Below are 20,878 nucleotides of genomic sequence, written 5' to 3'. Positions count from 1 at the left end.
AATATCTTGCTCTCAGAACAAGATACCTTAGTATGGGTATGAGTCAGGACCTTAGTTTTCTGAAAGCTAGAAAAGTACAGTAACAAAGTATGCAGTTTAAAAGCAGATTTAGTAATGACTGTTTATCTTGTAGTACAATATTTCAATTCAAAGCAATTTCCTAAAACAATTTCTTATTCATATTTGTGAACTTCACCTTTCTCCTACATGAATGTACAGAAATTTGAAAACTAAGGATCTAATTAGAAAGTTTTTGACATTTCTAGGATAGCAGAAAAATCTTCAAGCCTTTGGTCTCCAGTATGTTTAATGAAAAATTATAACATTAAACCCTATTATCAGACCAGCAGATATTGTCCGGCAAGAAGAGTCCATCAGTCCTTGCAAACTGAAGATAAATCCTGTAAAAGGCTTTGATCTAGGGACGGAAAGGGACATTTGAATATGACTCCAAACAGAAATGGTCAAGTCAGTATCATATGTGTAACTAATGTTTACAGTTTCTTTCTGGAATGTAGATCTACTCCTGCTCTGTCAGGTGACAGTGATACAGTATGCCTACCTTCTCCCCAAAGTCATTTGACTGAAATGAGGTTCAGGAGAAGATAATCAAAAACAGCCAAGATCTGGAAAACCTTTTGCTTAAAAAGACTGAAGTGGACACACAAAAAAGGGACATGATACAAGCATAAGAAACAGAGTTGCATTGATTGGAAGGCAGGAAAGCAGCAACAGTACAAGAGAACGTTAAATTACCAAAGAAACAACAAAGATCAATGAAATAGTTTCCAACATAACACGTTATTAGACCGTGGAACCCCATGCTACAGAGCATTCACGTGGCTGAAAGCTGCAGAGAGGCAACAGATAAAAGCATCTGCAAAGCACAAAACAAGTTCCTATAAGCAGGGATGACCCAAAGGCTACAAATCTTCATGCTTTAGAGTCTAAAGTAATCTCTAGTTTCTAGGTATAAGTGTAAGATCAAGCCATGCAAATAAGCTTGAGTGTCTCTTATGTTTTCCTGTGAAATATCTGCTGCTGCCCACAGAGGGGTACAGGATAAGTCAGAGTAATAATGGATTCAATCCAGAACTGTACTGAGTATTTTCAAGGCTTCTACAATCCCAGAAATAAAAGGGTATGTGCAAAAACTCTAGATTGCATGCAGCAAACAGCGAAGTCCAACTCATTTTCATGAAAGGCAGTATACGCAATATCTACATAAGGACAATTAATCTATGCTGTAGCTGGTTTTACAGATCCCTGGCAACTGCCAGGCTCCTAGACACATCACTGGCTACCTTGAAATAAAGCAAAAAGCATATCTTGTGTGATTTTCATGCCAGAAATGAGATTTAACCAGGTAACATTAGCTAACTTACACCTCTGGCAACACTATCACCAGCTGGAGACTCTCTCCAACTCAAGAGGCTGCAAGTCTGAAATTCTGAAATCAGCATTGTTGGAAGTCTTATTATGGCAAACTCACTATAGCAATTTCCATCACCTAATCTATCTTATTCAGTGTTGCATGTACTTGAAAAAATCATCATCAATTATGCTAACAATTCCAGTCCAACAGTATCAGTCTTCTGAATGGCTTGCTGATTTTAATTCTGTAAATAGAGTCTAATCCTAATTTACTGTTCTTTCGTTTCAACAGCAAAACAGGCATGCTGGCAGTGAGCCTTGGTGACTCTTTATATGCTAAAGAATATAAAAGTTCCTATATCACAACTCACATGATTGAATTATCAGACAGGATACATTGGTTACTGGTATCACTCACCAAGCCTAGAAACACTTTGCTTCTCCACACACATACCTTTTATGTATACTGATTGCATATTGACCACCCTTGTATGCAAGGCAGTTAAAGATTCCAGAAAGCCACAATATAGTTAAAAATAAAAATTAAGAAAAAGTATGGCTTGTTTTGAAGAGATACATACAGCTTTTTACGTTGAGAAGGAAAAATTCTTTGTAACTAACCTCTACAAGTTAGGATGACAATTAGCCAGTCCTCTGAAAATAAGGGGACTTGAACTTTTGCTCAAATATGCCTTTACACACTACTTGCTCTCTGGGGCACTGAACTAAGCTAAACAGCAGTTCTTTGGCCAATACCAAAGACTGATGTGTGCTAAGACAAGGAAGGCTTTGTACAATCTAAGTTTTGCATGCATATTGCGTACAGGATGCTGGGATCAGGATGTGTTAATTATCATCATTCTCTTAAACACTTCTGCACTACTCAGCAGCAATCAAAACTGCTGAAGTATGCTCACATAGAATCGCTTAGGTTGGAAAAGACCTTTAAGATCCTCAATTCCAACTGTTAACCTAACCCTGCCATTCCACCACTGAACCATGTCCCCAGGTACTACATTTACCCGTCTTTTAAATACCTCCAGGGATGGGGACTCGACCACTTTCCTGGGCAGCCCGTTCTAGTGCTTGACAACCCTTTCGGTGATGAAATTTTCCCTAATGTCCAACCTAAACCTCCCCTGATGCAACTGGAGGCCATTTCCCCTCATCCTATCGCCCGTTACCTGGGAGAAGAGACCAACACCCACCTCACTAAAACCTCCTTTTAGGCAGTTGTAGAGGGTGATCAGGTCTCCCCTCAGCCTCCTCTTCTCCAGACTAAATAACCCCAGTTCCCTCAGCCGCTCCTCATAAGACTTGTGCTCTAGACCCCTCACCAGCTTCGTTGCCCTTCTCTGGACACACTCCAGTACCTCAACGTCTTTCTTGTAGCTGGGTACCCCGAGAACAACTAGGCTTACCATTAAAGACTGCAGCAAAGAAGGCAATAAGTACCTCAGCCTTTTCCTCATCCTTTGTCACTATGTTATCCCCATATCAAATAAAGGATGGAGATTCTCCTTAACCCTCCTTTTTTGCTAATGTATTTATAGAAACATTTTTAATTATCTTTTACAGCAGTAGCCAGATTAAGTTCTAGTTGGGCTTTGGCACTTCCAATTTTCTCCCTGCACAACCTCACAACATCCTTGCAGTTCTCATGAGTTGCTGCCCCTTCTTGCAAAGTTCATAAACTCTCTTATTTCCTGAGCTCCAGCCAAAGCTCTCTGTTCAGCCAGGCCGGCCTTCTTCCCCTCTGGCTCGCCTTTTAGCACATGGGGATGGCCTGCTCCTGTGCCTTTAAGATTTCCTTCTTGAAGAGAATCCAGTGTTCTTGGGCTCCTTTGCCCTTCAGGACTGCCTCCCAAGGGACCCTGTCAACCGGACTCCTAAACAGACCAAAGTCTACCCTCCGGAAGTCCAAGGTAGCAATTCTGCTGGCCCCCCTCCTTACTTCTCCAAGAATTGAAAACTCTTGCATTTCACAATTGCTGTGCCCAAGACAGCCTCCAACCATCACCCAGCAGTCCTTCTCTGTTCACAAACAACAGGTCCAGCAGGGCACCTCCCCTGGCTGGCTCACTCACCAGCTATATCAAAAAGTTACCTTCCACACACTCCAGGAACTTCCTAGACTATTTCCTCTCTGCTGTGTTGTATTTCCAGCAGACATCTGGTAAGTTGAAGTCCTCCATGAAAACAAGGGCTTGTGATTGTGAGACTTCTCCCAGCCACTTATACAATATTTCATCTGCCTCTTCATCCTGGTTGGGTGGTCTGTAACAGACTCCCACCACGATATCTGCCTTGTTGGCCATTCCCCTGATTCTTACCCATAAACACTCAACCCTATTTATACCATCACGAAGCTCTAGACAATCAAAACATTCCCTAACATACAGGGCTACCCCACCACCCCTCCTTCCTTGCCTATCCCTTCTGAAGAGTTTATAGCCCTCCATTGCAGCACTCCAGTTGTGCGAGTCATCCCACCATGTTTACATGATGCCAACTGTGTCATAGTTTTCCTGCTGCACAATAGCTTCTAATTCCTCCTGTTTATTGCCCATGCTGCATGCACTGGTGTAGATGCACTTCAGTTGGGCTATTGATCCCGCCAGCTTTTTGGGGAAGAGAAGCCCTAATTCCTATATGGCCATTCTCAAGCACTTCCATGGCTTCTAACACATCCATAACCCTTGTGTCTTTGCTGCCACATGGATCTCCATCCCCTGCCTCCACTGAGATGGCAGACTGAAAGACCTTGCTAGCACAGCATCCCTCAAACATTGGTTTGCTTACCTCTAGCAAGCCTGATTTTCTCCCCTTCCCCCTTCAAACCTAGTTTAAAGCTCTTTCAAAGAGCTTGGATGGGTTGCATTAGTTTGGGGAAAGGAGAGGCATGCAAACAATTTCTAATAGTATTTATAAGGATACACGCCAACAACAATGAAGAGTCTCACAAAGCAGGCACGTTTTTGAGTAGGTGTTAGCTTTTCAACCATTCCCTCAAACTAGATGCCAATTTATTACATGGGATTAAAATTGCATGTAAGAATAAAAGCTACTCTTGTTCCATAGTTTTACATTCTCATGACACATCTGAAGGATGAATCTAGAAAGATCATAGAAAGCAGAAGCTAAAAAGCTGCCAAGTTTGAAGATCATCAGGCAAACTTTTGCTGCTAAATAGGTACTATTAGGTTAGGATTCCTTTGTTTCCAGGGTGGTTATTTTTCTGAGAATCTGAATGGTAAAAGGAACAAACGAACTTCTGGTGTCCCACAGCTGTTAGTTCCCACCCTTTGCCACTGTTGTTTTAGATGTTATTCATCGATTTTTATAAAGTTGCAAGTACCACAGAATGCATTGTGCAGTATCAGTTTGACCAATATTGCATGTGGCAACACCAGATTCTTTTCAATATCCGTTATTGAAAAGCTACTACTAACTAAGCCCATGTCAAATGAAACATGACAAAACCATGTTTTTTACTTCTTCAGTTCTGTATAGACTTTCATTTAGTTTAACTGCCTGCACTTCATAGTTGTTCAATTCTTCCACACAACCTGAAGAGTAACACCTTCTGGAGTTTCATCAATGCTTCAGAAATCAAGAGGCCAGCGGTTCTTAATGCACGACTTACAGAGAGATTTAGAAGTAGCATAGGAAGAGAGCCAATGTGATTAAGCACTACAGAAAGGATCACAAGAGAAGAACAGCCCACACAGACAAACAGAGAGGAGAGACTCCAGAAAAGAGCCCATACATTTATTTGTGCCTGAACCTCTTCCAATTCCTGACTGAGCCCAATACCTCTGTCACATTCTCTCTTAACAACTTGGGAAAGCATATCTCAAATGAGGAGCAAAAGGTAGGTTTTACTCCCATACTTACAAAATTTGTATCCATAAATAGTCACTGAAACAGGTAAAGGCAGTGTCTCAACCCTGAAGTGCCATGCTCTACTGCTACTGAATCTTTGGTCAAAAAATAGCAGGGAGAAGCAGGAAAAAAACGCAGGCAGCAAGAGAACATTACACAATGCTTTAGAGTTTTAAGCACTGACCCACAATTAATTTATTTTTTTTTAACAATTACTTAAGCATTCTTGGAAGACTGAGGGTCTGAATAAGTGAAATTTAAAATAATCTGAAAGTATCTAATTGCATATCAAGTGCCTTATATATGAGGACATATGCATTACATACATGAGAGACGTTAATTTCACCTTTTTTAGATACTTTGAAATTACAAATCATTGGGTTTTATTCTGATCAGTGGTCATGATTAGACAGAAGCTTAACCAAACTGATCAACTGGTCAAAACATAGGTGGGGAAAAAAGCTAGAAAAGACATTTTTCTTTCACTACATGGCATCATAGTACAAAACTTTTTTGTATCAAAATGGTTTAAGAATTTGCCATCTAGATAAAGCACCACCCAGCTGTCTGTAATTGACTTTAATATCTACAGATTTAAGACTGCCTTGATATAATGACCTCCAAAGTGCTACTGATATCAAAGATGGGAACCAGCCAACAGAACACCAGAAGAACTCAGAAGAAAATTAAGCAAGAATACAAAGGGTATCTAGGAAGCCACTGAATGCCTTCCAACTTACACTAATCAAAACTACTTTAAAAATACTTGCAGAAAATCTTTAAAGAACAAGAGCAAGAAAGACTATTGAAATGAAATGGAACTGAAATAAAGTCTAGTACTATGTATAACTTTTTTAAGGACTAAAACCAATTTTATTTAAAGTTCTCCTCCAAATATTCCAAACTAGTTGATAAACTCTTCCTTTTGTTTCTGCTCCCCTGACAATGATCAGTAATTACTTTATTTCCCAACAGAAACATCGAGGCTGACCCACAGAAATGCTGACTTCAGTTGCATCAGCCTAAAAGCCAGCCAAGCCTACATTGAGGGGTTCCAGGGCAGTTAACCAGTGCAGGGTAGGAACCCTAACTTAAACTCAAAGTGGAAATGTGTTACACTGATAAAAAAAAGTCATCTGCAGCACTGCAAGTCCCAATTTCTATCTGGCACATATGCAGCACCACAGCTTTTGACACAGGGTGAGAAGAATTTGTAGCTTGATCAGTAGGAGAAGCTTCAAATGTATCTACATTCTTTGAATTATGTACTTGTGATGAACCTAAATAGTTCTCATGGCTACTGTCTCTTAAAATGAAAATGCAAAAAAAACCCCAAGAAAAATCTCTTATTGCATTAGATTCTTCTCCTAAAAAGCATTTAAAAACACGTAATTTCAAGCATATGGTTAAATATTTTCCCTAATATTAAGCTTTAGTAAATAAAAGCCAAAACTCATTAAACACATATTACACTTAACCTTCATCAAAATGAGTCCTAGACAGTTTGCTGGTTGCTCTTTTCATCATTGTAAGATATTCAGAAGCTAAATAGTGACTTTATTCCAGAAGGCACAGAAGAAAGGCTGGTGGTCTGGATGATATTCAAGCTAATTGCAGTCCACACAGTGATGAAGAACGAAGATCATAACATCACCGGTGTGAGCCTCCAGATAAAGAGAAATGTACCACGCCTAACTTCTGGCTATCAAGTCCAATTGCAGACATACTTTGAAGTAACTCCTTTAGTGAGCTACTCATTACTGCGTATTACATGCATGCCACAAATCATGGCTGCACTTGTTCTGTAAAGTCCAGTTTGCAAAGCTAAAATGCGATGATTTAAGAGACAGGGCGTTAATGCCTAGATTCTTCCAGCCCTATAGGCAACAGGGAACTTAAAAACTATTAAAACATTATTTGTTCTATAGGGATTACTTATTACACATTCAATTTAGTCAACCATGTCTGCTGAGAGGCACACAAATCCCACCATAGCTAATTTAAGAACTTACCAATTTCCCTTGCAATTCTGACAGCTTCATCTGCATCCTGTAAAAGCAGGAAATGAGACCCAACGTTAATCCCATCAGCCATTGCACTATGTCCTGAGGGCAGTCATATATTGCACTACTGTCTCCTCTGATTCATTTAATGTTTGATTTTACAACCTTCTGACCCTTTTCAGCCAGAGGAATGTAAAATTAATACCATAAGTGGAATGTAAATTCTACCTCATCATTAGTATACCAAGAAACTCAAAGCAACGAGGAATCAGCTGACAGGAAACACAACCAGGATCACAAAATGATTTTCTGCAGTTGTAGGAATTTAATGCTAGAATTTAGAAGTTTACAATCAATAATGGACCATAAATCAGATCGTTAAAGTTTGCCCACTGCCAGCTTTTTTCTGTCCTCACAGGTATTTCTTCTGTTTTCCTGGTTGCTGTCAGTAGGGGGAGTTGATTCTCTATTGTTTGGCTCAAAAAATCTTGCAGAACTTGTTTAAAGAGGGATTTTTTTTTCATCAACTGAAGAAAGAACACAACCATTTCACTTTTGCAAGTTTTTCATTCTAAAGACAGAATAAACCTTAAATGCATTGTTTTAAACTGTATCGAAATTAGAAGATTCACCTAATTGTTTCCATCGAAAAGTCCACACATTACTAGGGTATGATAATTAGAAAAATCTTTTTGTTGATGCCACCTATTGCTTCAGCTGACCTATACTACTACAGCCTGGTACAGAGAAAAAGAGTACTGGAAACCCAGAGAATAAAAACCAAGATACTTGAACTTCTTAATTCCTAATAACCAAATCTCTTCTCCTGCAGTAGTTAATCCTGGTTTCTTGTACTGATATTTCCATTATACAGTGGCTAGAAAGAAAAAGGGTTAAAATTACAATGGCACAGATTAAGTTTGAAAATTCCATCCAAATTTGCTAATATTTATACTATTCCGTTACATGCATTAAAAAATTTGTATGGAAAGCAGTAATGTCTGGAAACCACCAGCTGCTAAGTGTGTCTGAAACTATGGGGGCTGACTTATGAACATTAAAATGAAACCTGATATTTTTAAAGCTTTCAAGGCAATCCGTTTTAAAAGCACCCAGGTCAGAACTTTAAAAAAAACATAGAGAAATGTTCATACCTGGTTCATTTATGTCCGATAATAAAACAAAATCCTCTTTAAAAGTCTTCAGTACCTAGTAACAGCCCCATGAAGAATAAGGGGGCTGGCAGGGGAAGTTGTCAGAAAATTTAATTTCCTTTCATTAGCTAGTCTGCTCCACAAATCGGTGCTTGTTAAGTTCAAAGCAGTCCTGAAAGCAACATCAGTTTTAAGTCTTTTTACTCCAGTCACATCTGTTAATGAGATTTTTCCAAATAACAATTGTTTTTAAGTTAAGAGATAAATCTAGCAAAAAACCTTCTCCTCTGCCCCCCTGCCCCCCCCCCAAAAAAAAAAAAATCAGGGTTTACTGTTTTATTACACCTTGCTGCTTTCCATGACCCTGCACCCTCCAAATTTTAGCTTAAAGGGATAAAATGCATGAAAAGGGTCATTTAAGAATGTTAGTGGTTTCCACACATTGAGTTTGAAGGTTCTTTGTTCCTGCCTGTGACAGTTATGCGAGAATACTTCCCCTTAATAGCCTCTCTGTCAGGAAGTGTTAAACCTGCCAAATGCAGACAATTAGAGCCTCTTGAACAAAATGCAGGAAGAGTGATGACTGATGAAGAGCCACGATTATAGTCGAGAAGGAAACTTTTACATTTCTTTTCTCTTGCAAATTCACTCATATATTTGCAAAATAGAATTAAGAGGGGGGAACCAAACAGGGTAATTTTTTTTCACTTAGTTACCTGCAAACAAGTGGCTAACTGACACATTGCAGTCCACAGGAAGACAAGCTGCAAATCATTACAGGGGAACTTTTCACTGCCACTGTATTTTTATACAGGCATACAACAACTTTAAGTAATAAGCGGCATCGTATCAGCAGCACTAATTGTCACGGTTCTGGCTTGAACAGACTGAAGTCATCTGCCCAGCACAGTTATTAATCTACACTATTTCAACATCTGTTTCTTTTACAGTTCTAATATATTAGAACTCAAAGATTTAAAAAAATGCATATTCAGATTCTGGAGCCTTCAAAAAGTGTTTCTGAAACAGAAAACAAAAATATGCTGTCCTTAAAAACTAATAAACAAAAAATTAATAAAACTGACCTACTGAAATCTCTGGTCTTTCGATATTTTTCCCTATGAAACTATGTTTTCATATCATGCATTTCACTTGCAGATTACATAAATACAGTAGCAGTTTGAGTATTCATAAAAAGTTAGGACAGTTGTTTTAGATTTTTGGTAGCAGAGAACTTAAGACAGATACACAACATTTGCCATAGAGGGGCAAAAACTGAACGCTATGACACTGCGTAACACACAACTCCATATGTGCAAAATATACAAAACCACACTGGTACTAAAAGCATTCTGGATTATTTTTTAAAAGCAAAAGTCCTCAATGATTTACTGCCATTTCCTCCAAAAACACATTAGCTACACCACCATTTTCCCCAAAATAAACTGCAGATTGTAAAGAAATATATAATTTTAGCACCACCTTTTATTGTACAAATAAAAGCGTTCAAGTAGTGGTACAAGTTTATAAAAATCATAAGAGTTATAAAATGATGTCATAGTGTTTTTACAAATGGCTGATTTCATTAAGTTAAAAAGATGTAAAATACTCATTTAGCATAAGAATTTCTAGCCTCCTTTTTTCACGTACATGCCTCTCTTCCAGGTACCAGCAGGCGGAGACAAAAAAAGCAAAACTACTCTGATGTAGAGGAATGCCAGGATAAAGCTCTTTAAGAGACTCCTAGAGCTGTAAAACATTGTGCTAATTATGGAGAACTAAGTAATAGTTTCCATGACTGAGGGTGTTGGGCTTAGAGAACCTCCAGTTCATGTCCAGTCTCCAGCAACCTCTCCAGCAACAGAGGGATCATTTCATACCAATGTCAGTAAACAATGCAAGAATACAGCCAAAAGAGATACCTAAAACTTAAATACAGTAAATTCATCAACTTGCTGAAAACCTTCAACGTGTCTACTGACATCACTGAAACTAAGTAGACACCCAGAGATATTAATCTTCTGGCTCTATATCCAGCTGTGTTTAAAAGCCATAAAACCAAACCGGCTGTACATGGTGAAATCATATAAAAGTCTTTCTTTCCTTGCCATTCCTTTGCCAGTTTTTCACTACGGCATCTCCTTATAGTCATTACTCAGCCTCCACTTTCTTCTTGTCACTTATTCCTCTTTACTCATTTACAGACAATACATCTTCTCAGCTCTAACTTTAGTACAGCTGCTGCTCACATGGATTAACGCTGGTTCTTTTGATTAAAACTATTTACCACTATCTCTCTCAATCAGGTTTCAGGAAATTAATTGTAGTTACAGATTTTGAAATTAGCTACATTTGAATGCTTTTGTTGCCTCTCTAGCTGACAGCACCAGACGCAGGTTCCTTACATGAGTAGACTGGATAACCCTTGCCCCAGCCAACTGAGAAACTGAACCAGGGTTGAGAAGAAAATTACTCTTTGTCAAACTGCCCCCTTCACTCTCAGTTCACATCTTTCAATTCTCAGTTTCATATTAGCTACAGTGTTTGCCTATATGAGAATCATTAGTTGTGCCTGTTATGCCAAGCATCCTCCTCTTCAATTATTCCATGTCCTTAAGTATGCTGGTTGAAGGGCTTCTTTATCTTAAATTTCTAATTTAATTCTACTCACTGGGAATTTTTCTGCATGCAACTTCTCCAGGATATTACAAAAGCTTTGCAACTCCAGTGTCTACTATGTGTAAGCGCTAAGCAACATAAATAAGAGGGGGGAACCACCCTTTATTCATGAAGGACCTATGTATCTGCAGCACTATTTAACAAGTGCTGGATAAAGACAACTCTTCAAGTAACAAAGATTTTCAGTGCAGTCCTGAGTTGAATAATGAAGCACTAGAAGTTGTTAGTCTATGTTCGCTTTAACTATTCATCCACAAAGAATACACGTAACTGATCTTTCTTAACTTCTGGCATTGTCAGAGGCGTGAATGCAGTCTTCTTCCAGCTTTATTAGATTCCACTATAAAGATGAAGCCACCTCTAACCAACTCAAGTATCAGACAGACACTTGAATCCTTCCTAGGATCTTTAAAATTTTATTTTTCAAGAAAAAGAGCCCTCAAAGATTTTACAAGCTTCATAACGCTGACAAAAACAGGTCTCCCACAGAATGGCAGAAATCCTACAAGGTCTCCAATTCCTTGTGCGTTGCTCTTCTGACTGTACCTAGTACCACACAGCTTTGCTCTTCCTATCTTAGTCTGAACTGGCAAAATAGTACATCAAGCTTTACCCAAAGATCAGACATCCTGTATGACCTAATTACTTGGGTTTTCATCCAAGCAAAAGACATTATCACAGGATGGAGATCAGAGGACAAACACAAGCATATACTTTGATCCATAGCAAGGATGAGAATATGAATTATCAGAAGTTTTAGTTCTTAGAACAGGTAACCAAAGCACTGGTTAACCTAAAATTTTCATCTCTGCTTTCTGATGGGAACTACAACACTGGCAATGTCTGTGGAATCCTTTGTCTTATTTGGTGGGCACACTGCAGAGTTGGGGTTTTTTTAATGTCATGTTCTTTTTCAACAACACTCTTCATATAATCAGAACTAGTGCAAGGCCAAGGTATTGATACAATATGGACATTTCAGGATTAAGCAACTACTGCATAGTTCCTTTCAATGGCTGAGGACTGGAGTTGTCAACTCAACCCTACGTTCTAGTTCATTTGGTGTTAAGACTATCATTGCATATAGCTGATTGCCAACCAAATCGCTTATGTTCTTTTATTTTGTGTCAGGAACTTCAGATAATTGTCAAAAAACAGTGCAATTAAAGGTCTCAGAAACAAGCACATACAGTTAAGTAGCTCATTTTCACTGGTTATATGGCTATCTGTTCATTAACCGCGATACTAATTTGCCAGATTTGTTTCTTTATATTAGCAGAATAGCAGACCCTTACATAATTTTTAACATGATACAGCGATAAAACCAGCATTTTGAGTGTTTCACTCTGCATTAGAAAAAGTTTTGTGGGGTTTAGATGATTAATTCAAAGTTACCTCCTAATTTGACATTTTCCTATAAGTTATTTTCAGGATTTCTAGAAGAATATACAGGATATCAGACAGAACAGAGGACGTTATGCACAATAGCTTGGCTACTCTTAAATCTGATGAGCGCTAAAGGACCACATACACAGGGACTGCTAAAACACGCAACAAAACCCTGAAGGAATGCTGCATTCAACTTATCACTGCCAGATTTCAGCACTGCCACAAATGCCAGCCTAGCACTCAAATAGAGCCCTCCAGAAGAGAAACACTTCTTTACACTGTTACCTGTTGCAGCATATCCCACTGCCAGGCATTACACCCACCAGGCATTGCTATCAGGACTACTCTTGTGCATTTTGACTTCAGCTATTTCACGATTTTATCATTCTCTCTCACTGGCCATTCTCCAGGTATCCTCATCAGAACTGATAGTTACGCGGAGGCTTAGCCCCTTTGCACTCTATTCACCTTTCTCATTTAGTTCGGTTTGGTTTTCCTCCTAACAGTTTAAAATCCAACTTAGCTGATACAATGCTGAACACCATTGCTCTGGTATATGTTGCTCCTTAAAATGCACTCTGCATTTCATCAATATATTCAGTTCTTCCCAATTATCTTGACATTTCCTATTTCAACACGAAAACAAGATTTGCGATGATCAGTATCAATTGTCAAATAAAACCCAAAAAGCTTTCCCTTCAACTACATTAAAGTGTTGTTGAAACAAGCTTTTCACTTTTTCCTGCAACTCAAAGTTTTACTCAAATTTTATTTGGGGGAGAGGGGGTAATCTAACTTGACATATCAAGCATAAGAAATTTCAACACAGAAGGTCAAGATTTTACAACACACCAAAGTTTTGGGCATATATAACAAAGGTTTTAAAGGAAGAAAAGCTTGTTTACGTACATTAGCATAGACAATATATAAAGACATACAGGAAAGCTTGTAAGAACCCAATACTTAAATCACTGTAGCAGAAAATAAGCCAAAAACCAAGACATACTTTATTTCACCTTGCAAAATATAAACAGCCAACCAAAATATTTGTAGTAAACTGTTCGAAATCATTCCTTCTAAAACCCCAGGAAGAACACTAGCTGTAGATTTGACAAAGAGCTACCAACTTCCCCCCACCCTCACCCCGAGTTTTGCAACACATGGAAACCTACACCATCAGCACAGACCACAAACGGAAGCTTCATACAGTGTAACAAACTTCACGGTTAACTCAGGGCTGTCAAGATCTTAGCCAACAAGAAGTAAAGACCTGAGAAATGTAAAGACATGCAGATAGTCGAATCCACACCTGATACTTAACACATACACCTGCCTGCATGTTAAATTTAAAGCAAAACACTTTTAGAGACTCCACAGAAGCAGCCCTCAATACATCATTTATTACAAAGGACTCTCTCTTCTTCTCCAAAGCTCTCTTGCTAGTAAAAATCTGTACCTCATTTTTAATTACATCTTAGTGAAAAAGAAACCAAAATTATAATTACATTCTGCACCAGACCTTCAATAGGTGTACTTCGATTTAGACACTGTTCCTACAGTGGGCAGACAGTAATTAAATGATTTCTCACCTTGACTACTCCATCAAAGCCAGGGATCGTGTTGACCTTTGCATTCTTGGCTAACAATTTGCTTTCAATCTTGTCTCCCATAGCTTGAATAGCATGTGTGTCAGGTCCAATGAAGGTGACACCTTCTGATGCCTGCAAAGACAACAAAGATATAAGTTCAGGAGATGAAACTAAAAATCAGCTTTACACGGGTATTACTATTAATTTTTTTTCTCTTTTTGAACTGATTAATGAAACAACATTTAGAAGACAGAGAGATCTGTCTGTAACAACCTAGCAATATATAAGCAGCATTTCAGCCAGTTCATTAAAAACGTGTATGACCTTGTGAAACTATGTATACACACAGATTCAAAGCCCCTATAATTAGCATTTGTATAAATTAAAGCCAGGCCAAAGAAAAATAGCTGAAAGTGGAAGTACTCCAGCTTGCAAGTTAGAAATATCCCTCGAGAAAACAGAGGCTAGTTAACTCACCATTGAAACAGCCACAAGCAATTTACAAAAATATGCTTGCTAAACTGTAACGCAGTTGAAAATTCTATTATGCATTCCTAAAGACAAACCTTGACGAAACATCAAAATGAAAGTGCAGAGTCTTACTCAATATATTTGAAGATCGTGAAAATAAGGTAATAACTGAAATAATGTTTCCCCAGATCTTTCAGGAAACTCTCTTTTCCATTACTAATGTGGAAATAGGTTAACAAAAAATACTTTAATACTCCAATACTTGAATACGTAGGTAGAACACCGAATTGCATTTTTCCCCCCTCCTGTTTCTCTCTGCCAGCAATAAACTTCAGTGATCAAGCACGCAGACATTTTTTCAAACCTCTCCAGGTTTATAGAGCTATACAGCTCTATATACCTCTCTCCAGCTATACAGAGCCAAAGGCGATTCTATCAGAATGGTTTCACAGAAAGTTACTGATGCATCAGTGGGTACATGAATGTTTCAGGCAACTTAACATCTTTTGTACCATAGCAAAAAAACCCACCACCACCAAAAGAATAAGCATGCTAGCTTTGCACAATTTTTTCCATCTTTTTTTATTGATTTTTTTTCACTCAATTCTAAGACATCTGTAAAATGTTTTAAAAGAACTTGTTTCCAGCCAATGGGTAGTTTGCTTCACACCAACACAATGGCAAACGTTTGATTTCTTATATCAGAATTCGTGTCTTAATATTTTGTCTTTCTGACACAGACTTGTGCTGCATATGTTAGGGTTGCCAAGGAGTTATAGTCACTAACAACAAAAAGTAATTTGCTGAAGCTTTGTGTACTTATGTAATGGTAGTACATGACCGCAGAACAGATGTAGGAAAAATATGTTTAAGTTGGGGAACAATGTCTTCCTATTTATGATTTTATAAGAGCTGAGAGCTCCCTACATGCTTGGGAGTCACCATTTCCACTGTCAGCAGCTTCCTAGCAGGAAGAGTGTAACAGGAGAAGCTCTGAGCAGACAACTTCCATGTCATCCTAGCTAACAGGGTGCTACTGATAACAGAGAAGAGACCAGATAAGTATGACAGACACACTAGGAGGCTCAGTGCAAAGACACCCAACCCAAATGCAGAGCATCAGTTTAGCTACATCAAAGGCTTGTTAGCTTCAACTCACCATGAACCATCTGGGTTCTTAACCCAGCCACCCCTTCTCTACTACGGTAGGCTTATTAGCTCAGCGACTCAGTAATATTGGTCTGATGAACAGCTATCTCACAAACACAAAGTTGGGAAGACTGCAATAGGAGGGAGGAAGGGATAGGAAGACCAACACTGGGGTGCAGACCTATTAATATTATAGCACCAAAAGATCTGAACACTAAAGGAATTCACTTTTTAAAGGAGAAGGGAAACAAGGAGTTGATGTTTGAAATCATAGTGACACAAAGTTTGGAGCTGATGATGTCAGAAACAACAGCAGATTACAACCTGGTAACCGATACTTTGTTCCCTCTTAGCAAGAGAGTTTTAAATAGGTGCTTGCATACACCTGAAGGTAGTAGAGAATTCCCTGCTGTCTTTAGACTGTATTTCAATCTCAACAAGCTTTGTGGAAAAGGTTCACTTATATACTTGGCAACTGGAGATTATGCTGTCCCTCTTTTATCGTTCCTAACCTGGAAATACTGTTTCTACGGTTTCTGCCATAACATTGGCATTTGCATCCTGGCTAATGCCCCTTCCAACTTCACCACGTATTGCTTCCTCTCCCCACTCTCTTCAAGTCTACCATGAAAAACATGGGATTTCCAGAGGTCATCAAGATAGTATGTCCAAGACCTTTGCTTTCCAGCAAAAGGTACATAGGGGACATCTTACTTCACTTACTGTCTCTTCTCACTGCCTTGTGGCATGGACTTTTGAAGTGCCCAGTTCGTTCCCTGCTCCTGTCTAAGCAGGTAGTTGGTTAAGAAGAGAGCATCATTCAGGATAAATTCATGAACCACCTGAGGGGGAACACTCCAGGCCATTTCAAGAAATGAATCTGCTGCATCCAGTGTGTTTGTTACATGAATCTTGTAGAGCTGTAATATTCCACGTGGATACAACCAATATTTATTAAAAATTAAGTACTGGATTATGTGCAGCAGATTCACATTACTCTAATGCAAATATCACCAGATGCAATTTATATCTTTGTCTTTTTTATTAAACGTATACCGTTAACATCCAGAATTTACAAACTGCACTTCTCTACGCATGCAATTCCTGGCTTTAACTGCTTTGAACCTTTGTACCTTACACAGAACTGCTCTTGAACTGTGAACAAGCAGCAGCTTAGTACCACCAGCTAGTCCCCTATGTGGTTAGTCAACTGAAGTAGGCATCATATCCAGTTATTTCCCAGCAACAAAATCCAAAACAAAATTGTTTAACTCAATGGGGTATCACAAGATACCTGAAACCACGTAACTCTGCATGCTGCAATATCCTTAAACAAAAATAAGTTAACAAAACAAGTGCAATCCACTGGTTTCCAGCCAATACGTCAGACCACCTCTTATACAGAAAAGGTGTGCATTCTCTGGCATGACTTGCAACTAAATTTAGCTAAGCTCTCAAAAAAAAAAGAAAAAAAAAAAGAGACTTCATCAGCTTAAGGTACTACTGGACAAACTCTTGCAGGTCTCACTACAATAATTTAAGACCCCATCGCTCGAAGATGCTTACTTAAGCCCTCTGCTAAAGCTTGTCAGCTCACCACCAGAAAAGTGCCCCAGCCTCTTCATTGCCAATACTTACGCATAATGTACTAAATGTTCAAAATTCTACTGCCTAAGACTGAAAATACCAAAAATAAGAAAGAATGTGGCAGTAGCATCTTCAGCTCCCACAAAGATTTATCAGCACTCATCCATTAGCATCCTTAGTTTATGGATCACATAAGAAGTGGTGAAACTGTGCAAGAAAAACCTCCAGGGCCTGATGACAGTCTGTCCACAAACAGATTTGCCAATGTTGCAGCAAGCACTAGCAGCCTCTACTGTACACACACCAGCTTACACACTGCATATCAAACAAGTTCCTCCAAAAGTTCTGTCACTCCTCTCCACATTCAGCTGCACACTCCAGCCTTGAAGACTAATTATCTGGCTGCAGGGAACATACCAAGTTTCACCATAAACATACACCAACATTTTCTTTAGAAACATACCTGCAATACTTGTCTATCACTGCTCTACTTTGCACAGTCAAAGGTACAGCTGAAAAAATAAGGAATATTTTGTAAAAGAACAATTTCAGAATACATTCTGTGCTAAGAAACTTAGTTCTTTCTTTGATTAAGTAAATATAGAAGAGTTTTCCCCAACACCCGTCTGTTTTTGAGAGCAGCAATAGTTGGTTTAATGGCAGTGTCTTAAGAATCACAAGCAGTTCATTCTCTCTTCCCTTTCCTCTTTAAGCCAGACAAAAGCCTTATGCTACCCACAGGGAACGCAGGACCCCAAATATAGCAAAAATTAAACAATGTCAAAGAAGGAAAAGCAAAAGCAAGACTTAGAAAATCCATTTGGGAAGTCTGTGGTTGAGCTGTGCGTGAACTCCGCAGTCTGTCAACCATGTCTGCCTGCTCTGGGCACAGAGTGGGCCAAACAGACCTATACTAGTGTAAATCGCTATCCTCCTGATGTTTGGAAAGGACCTATCCATCTGACAAACTCTTGTGGACCTGAGGCAACTGAAGAGACTGATCCTAGAAGAGGAGATTCCTTTGCATCGCCTCCTGAAAATTATGAATGCAGAGATTGACAATTACTGTATTATACAGTCAGTAGTGGATTCAGCCTCAGTGACAGCTTAAGCAGAACTAAGGACAGAAAGCATGAAGGAGGGAAAACTGCATAATAAACTTTCATACACACTAGCTCCCTTGGCAACATTTACTCTTCTGTGGGCTTATGAATATGTGGCAAACCAGCCAACTCACTGACAGGCCTCTCAGCACTGCAGGAAATGACTGAACAGTTCCAACCCAGCTTTAGACAAAACAAGCGATATTAAAACTTTTCCTCTGTCTTTTACCATGTTAGTTATGGACAATTAAACACACTTTCTGGTGTCCTCGTCTGAGCCAAGATATTTGAATTTGCACGTAACACCAGCTTAATGTGGGCAGCTCCAACCAACAAGGAGGTATGCCATGTACAAAAACATAGCTATCAAGAATCTTGCGTTTTCTCTTTCAGGATCACACGGTGAGGGGATTCTTTCACTCACACCACACTGATGTGGCAAAACACACTCCCAAGCGCCCAGCTGCTTCCAGGTGCAAGAGCCCCTGTAATTATCTTACCACACAGAAGCAAGGCAATAATGCAGGGTTTGTGCTTGTTCATTCCCTGGTACCTGAAATGGTTAGTTGTAGGAAAATGTTTTCCATCTCTGAGGAAGAAACGGCTGAGAGGATGGAGATATCTCAGGAGCAATTGTAGCTGCTCTACATTACTGAAAATAAACTTTCCTATCCAAACACAGAGCTGGTTTCAAACAGCTACTTATTGGAAGACAGTAACAGTAATTCGCTCAAAAGAAAAGGGCTTAACCCCAGCACCACTGGCTGGGTAGGCTCAGAGCCTGCAGTCTGTCAGGAGTGACCAGAGAAGCAACTGAGCCAACCTAGTTGCTTCTCCACTATTCTCTCCTTCATCTCCTGCACATCCCTTCCCACAGTCCTAGCCCTCCCCTTTCTCTAGGGCAGCCTCTGGCACTCCTCAGTTGACCTAGCTGATCAACATGGCAGATGATAGCCTACAGTTTTTGTGAGAAGTGTTTTCCATTGCCTTCTTGAGTTAAAATTAGCTAAACAGAGAAGCTTAATGGGCATTGGAGGAAGGACCATATAAGCTGCTAGAGCATGCAACTGGGAACAAGAACCTTCGTCTGGGGGAAGGTGCATCCTCAACTCTTGGGTGCGCGGGGAGGGAGTGCGTGCTGCCATACTGGCCTGCTTTTGTGTTCAAGTCTGAATTTCAGTTTTAAGGATTGCTTCATAATAAAGCATGTTGTTGCTTCTGAGGAGCACTGGTTTCATCACAAAACGTCTGAATTTTGAAGCATCAATGCTACTGCTTGAACCAGCTCTTTGACATGTGCTCTCAAAGTAGTGGAACAACTTAGAAGAGAAGCAGAAGCAGTGAGATAACAGCAAGATCAGCAAGTGTGGTAACAACTTACCACACTTACTCAAGAACTTATTGGTGACTGAGGTTATGAAGGAAGATCCACAGATAAGAACGCCCATAGAAATTGTTATCACAGGTCTGCTTTTCAAAGAGGTTTTGTCCCAAGCCTCAAGTTCTCTTCACAGGAAAATCTGGAAAAAGTTTCCATGAAATACTTGCATGCAGCTGATGAATTCTTTCACTGTTGCACTAGGAAACGACTACCTTAATTTTTTTGCCCTCTTGACACACAGCCAGTCAAGGAGGCAGATCCAATGGGGAAGGGAAGGGGCAGAAGCAGTCTGGTAATCACAAACAGTATCAGAGTTCCAGAAAAATTGGAATCTTCCACAAATAGTCTCCCACCTACAGCAGGGACTCATATCTCACCAGAAGAAAACAGACGTGTACATGCAGCTGCCTGCAGCCACGTACAAAGCAGAGCAGATAAGCAGCACAGCTCAAGGATGACTGTAATAGCTACCTGGGCTCAAAAGCCTCTAAGTTACACAGGCTAAAAATGCATGGCTGAGAAGCAGAGCTGGCAGCAAAAGGAAGGTCCAACAGAGGTTTAAACAACCTAGAAAATAACAAGCAGAACAGAAAAATCCAGTTGAAGCAGCCAGATGAAACATCCAAAGACAGACAAGATTCAGGAGTCCTACCAGGAAAAAAAAAAAACAAACCAAAAAACACACCACCAGGCACACCGACATCTGTTGAAAGAGGTGGGGACATAACAGATCACCTCGCAATACAGGAATTGTCCATTCAACACTGGGAAGGAATCCCCCTAAGAAACAGATAAGAATTCTAGTATATAAATACATAACTATACCATTATAAGAAGCATCCACCCAATAACCTAGGATATATTGAACTGGTAAAATGCTCTACAACAGAACACAGTGGAGGTGAAAGAATGCCCCAAAGCTTTCTGCTAGATGCATCGAAACAACCTATCAGCTCAAACAACTCTGGACCCTGATGCTGCTATCCCAAAGGCTCAGAATAAAAAGAACACACAGTAGTGGCTAATGGTCTGCCCAGACATCAACCTGTAAATTTAGTATTAATAAAATAGAGAATTTCATTCTATACAGACTTATTTTAAGCTGGAAAAGGCT

At 39.4% G+C, this 20,878-nt stretch overlaps 1 protein-coding gene across 1 annotated transcript in view; it reads right to left on the bottom strand.

Annotated features, from left to right (window-relative positions):
• The window catches only part of LOC104135673 (propionyl-CoA carboxylase alpha chain, mitochondrial), a 252,781-nt gene that overhangs the window by 128,182 nt on the left and 103,721 nt on the right, over window positions 1-20,878 (bottom strand). Inside the window, exons 8-9 of the mRNA XM_035889044.1 lie at window positions 14,074-14,205; window positions 7,272-7,308 (exon numbers count right to left, since the gene is read on the bottom strand). Coding sequence (XP_035744937.1) covers window positions 7,272-7,308; window positions 14,074-14,205 — 169 coding nt within the window. The remainder of the gene's footprint in view (window positions 1-7,271; window positions 7,309-14,073; window positions 14,206-20,878) is intronic.

This window comes from Egretta garzetta, unplaced genomic scaffold (assembly GCF_000687185.1).
Source record: "Egretta garzetta isolate BGI_Z169 unplaced genomic scaffold, ASM68718v1 scaffold182, whole genome shotgun sequence".
NCBI classification, from domain to species: domain Eukaryota; kingdom Metazoa; phylum Chordata; class Aves; order Pelecaniformes; family Ardeidae; genus Egretta; species Egretta garzetta.
Note: the sequence above shows the minus strand (reverse complement) of the source record. Positions and strands in the feature narration are given on the sequence as shown.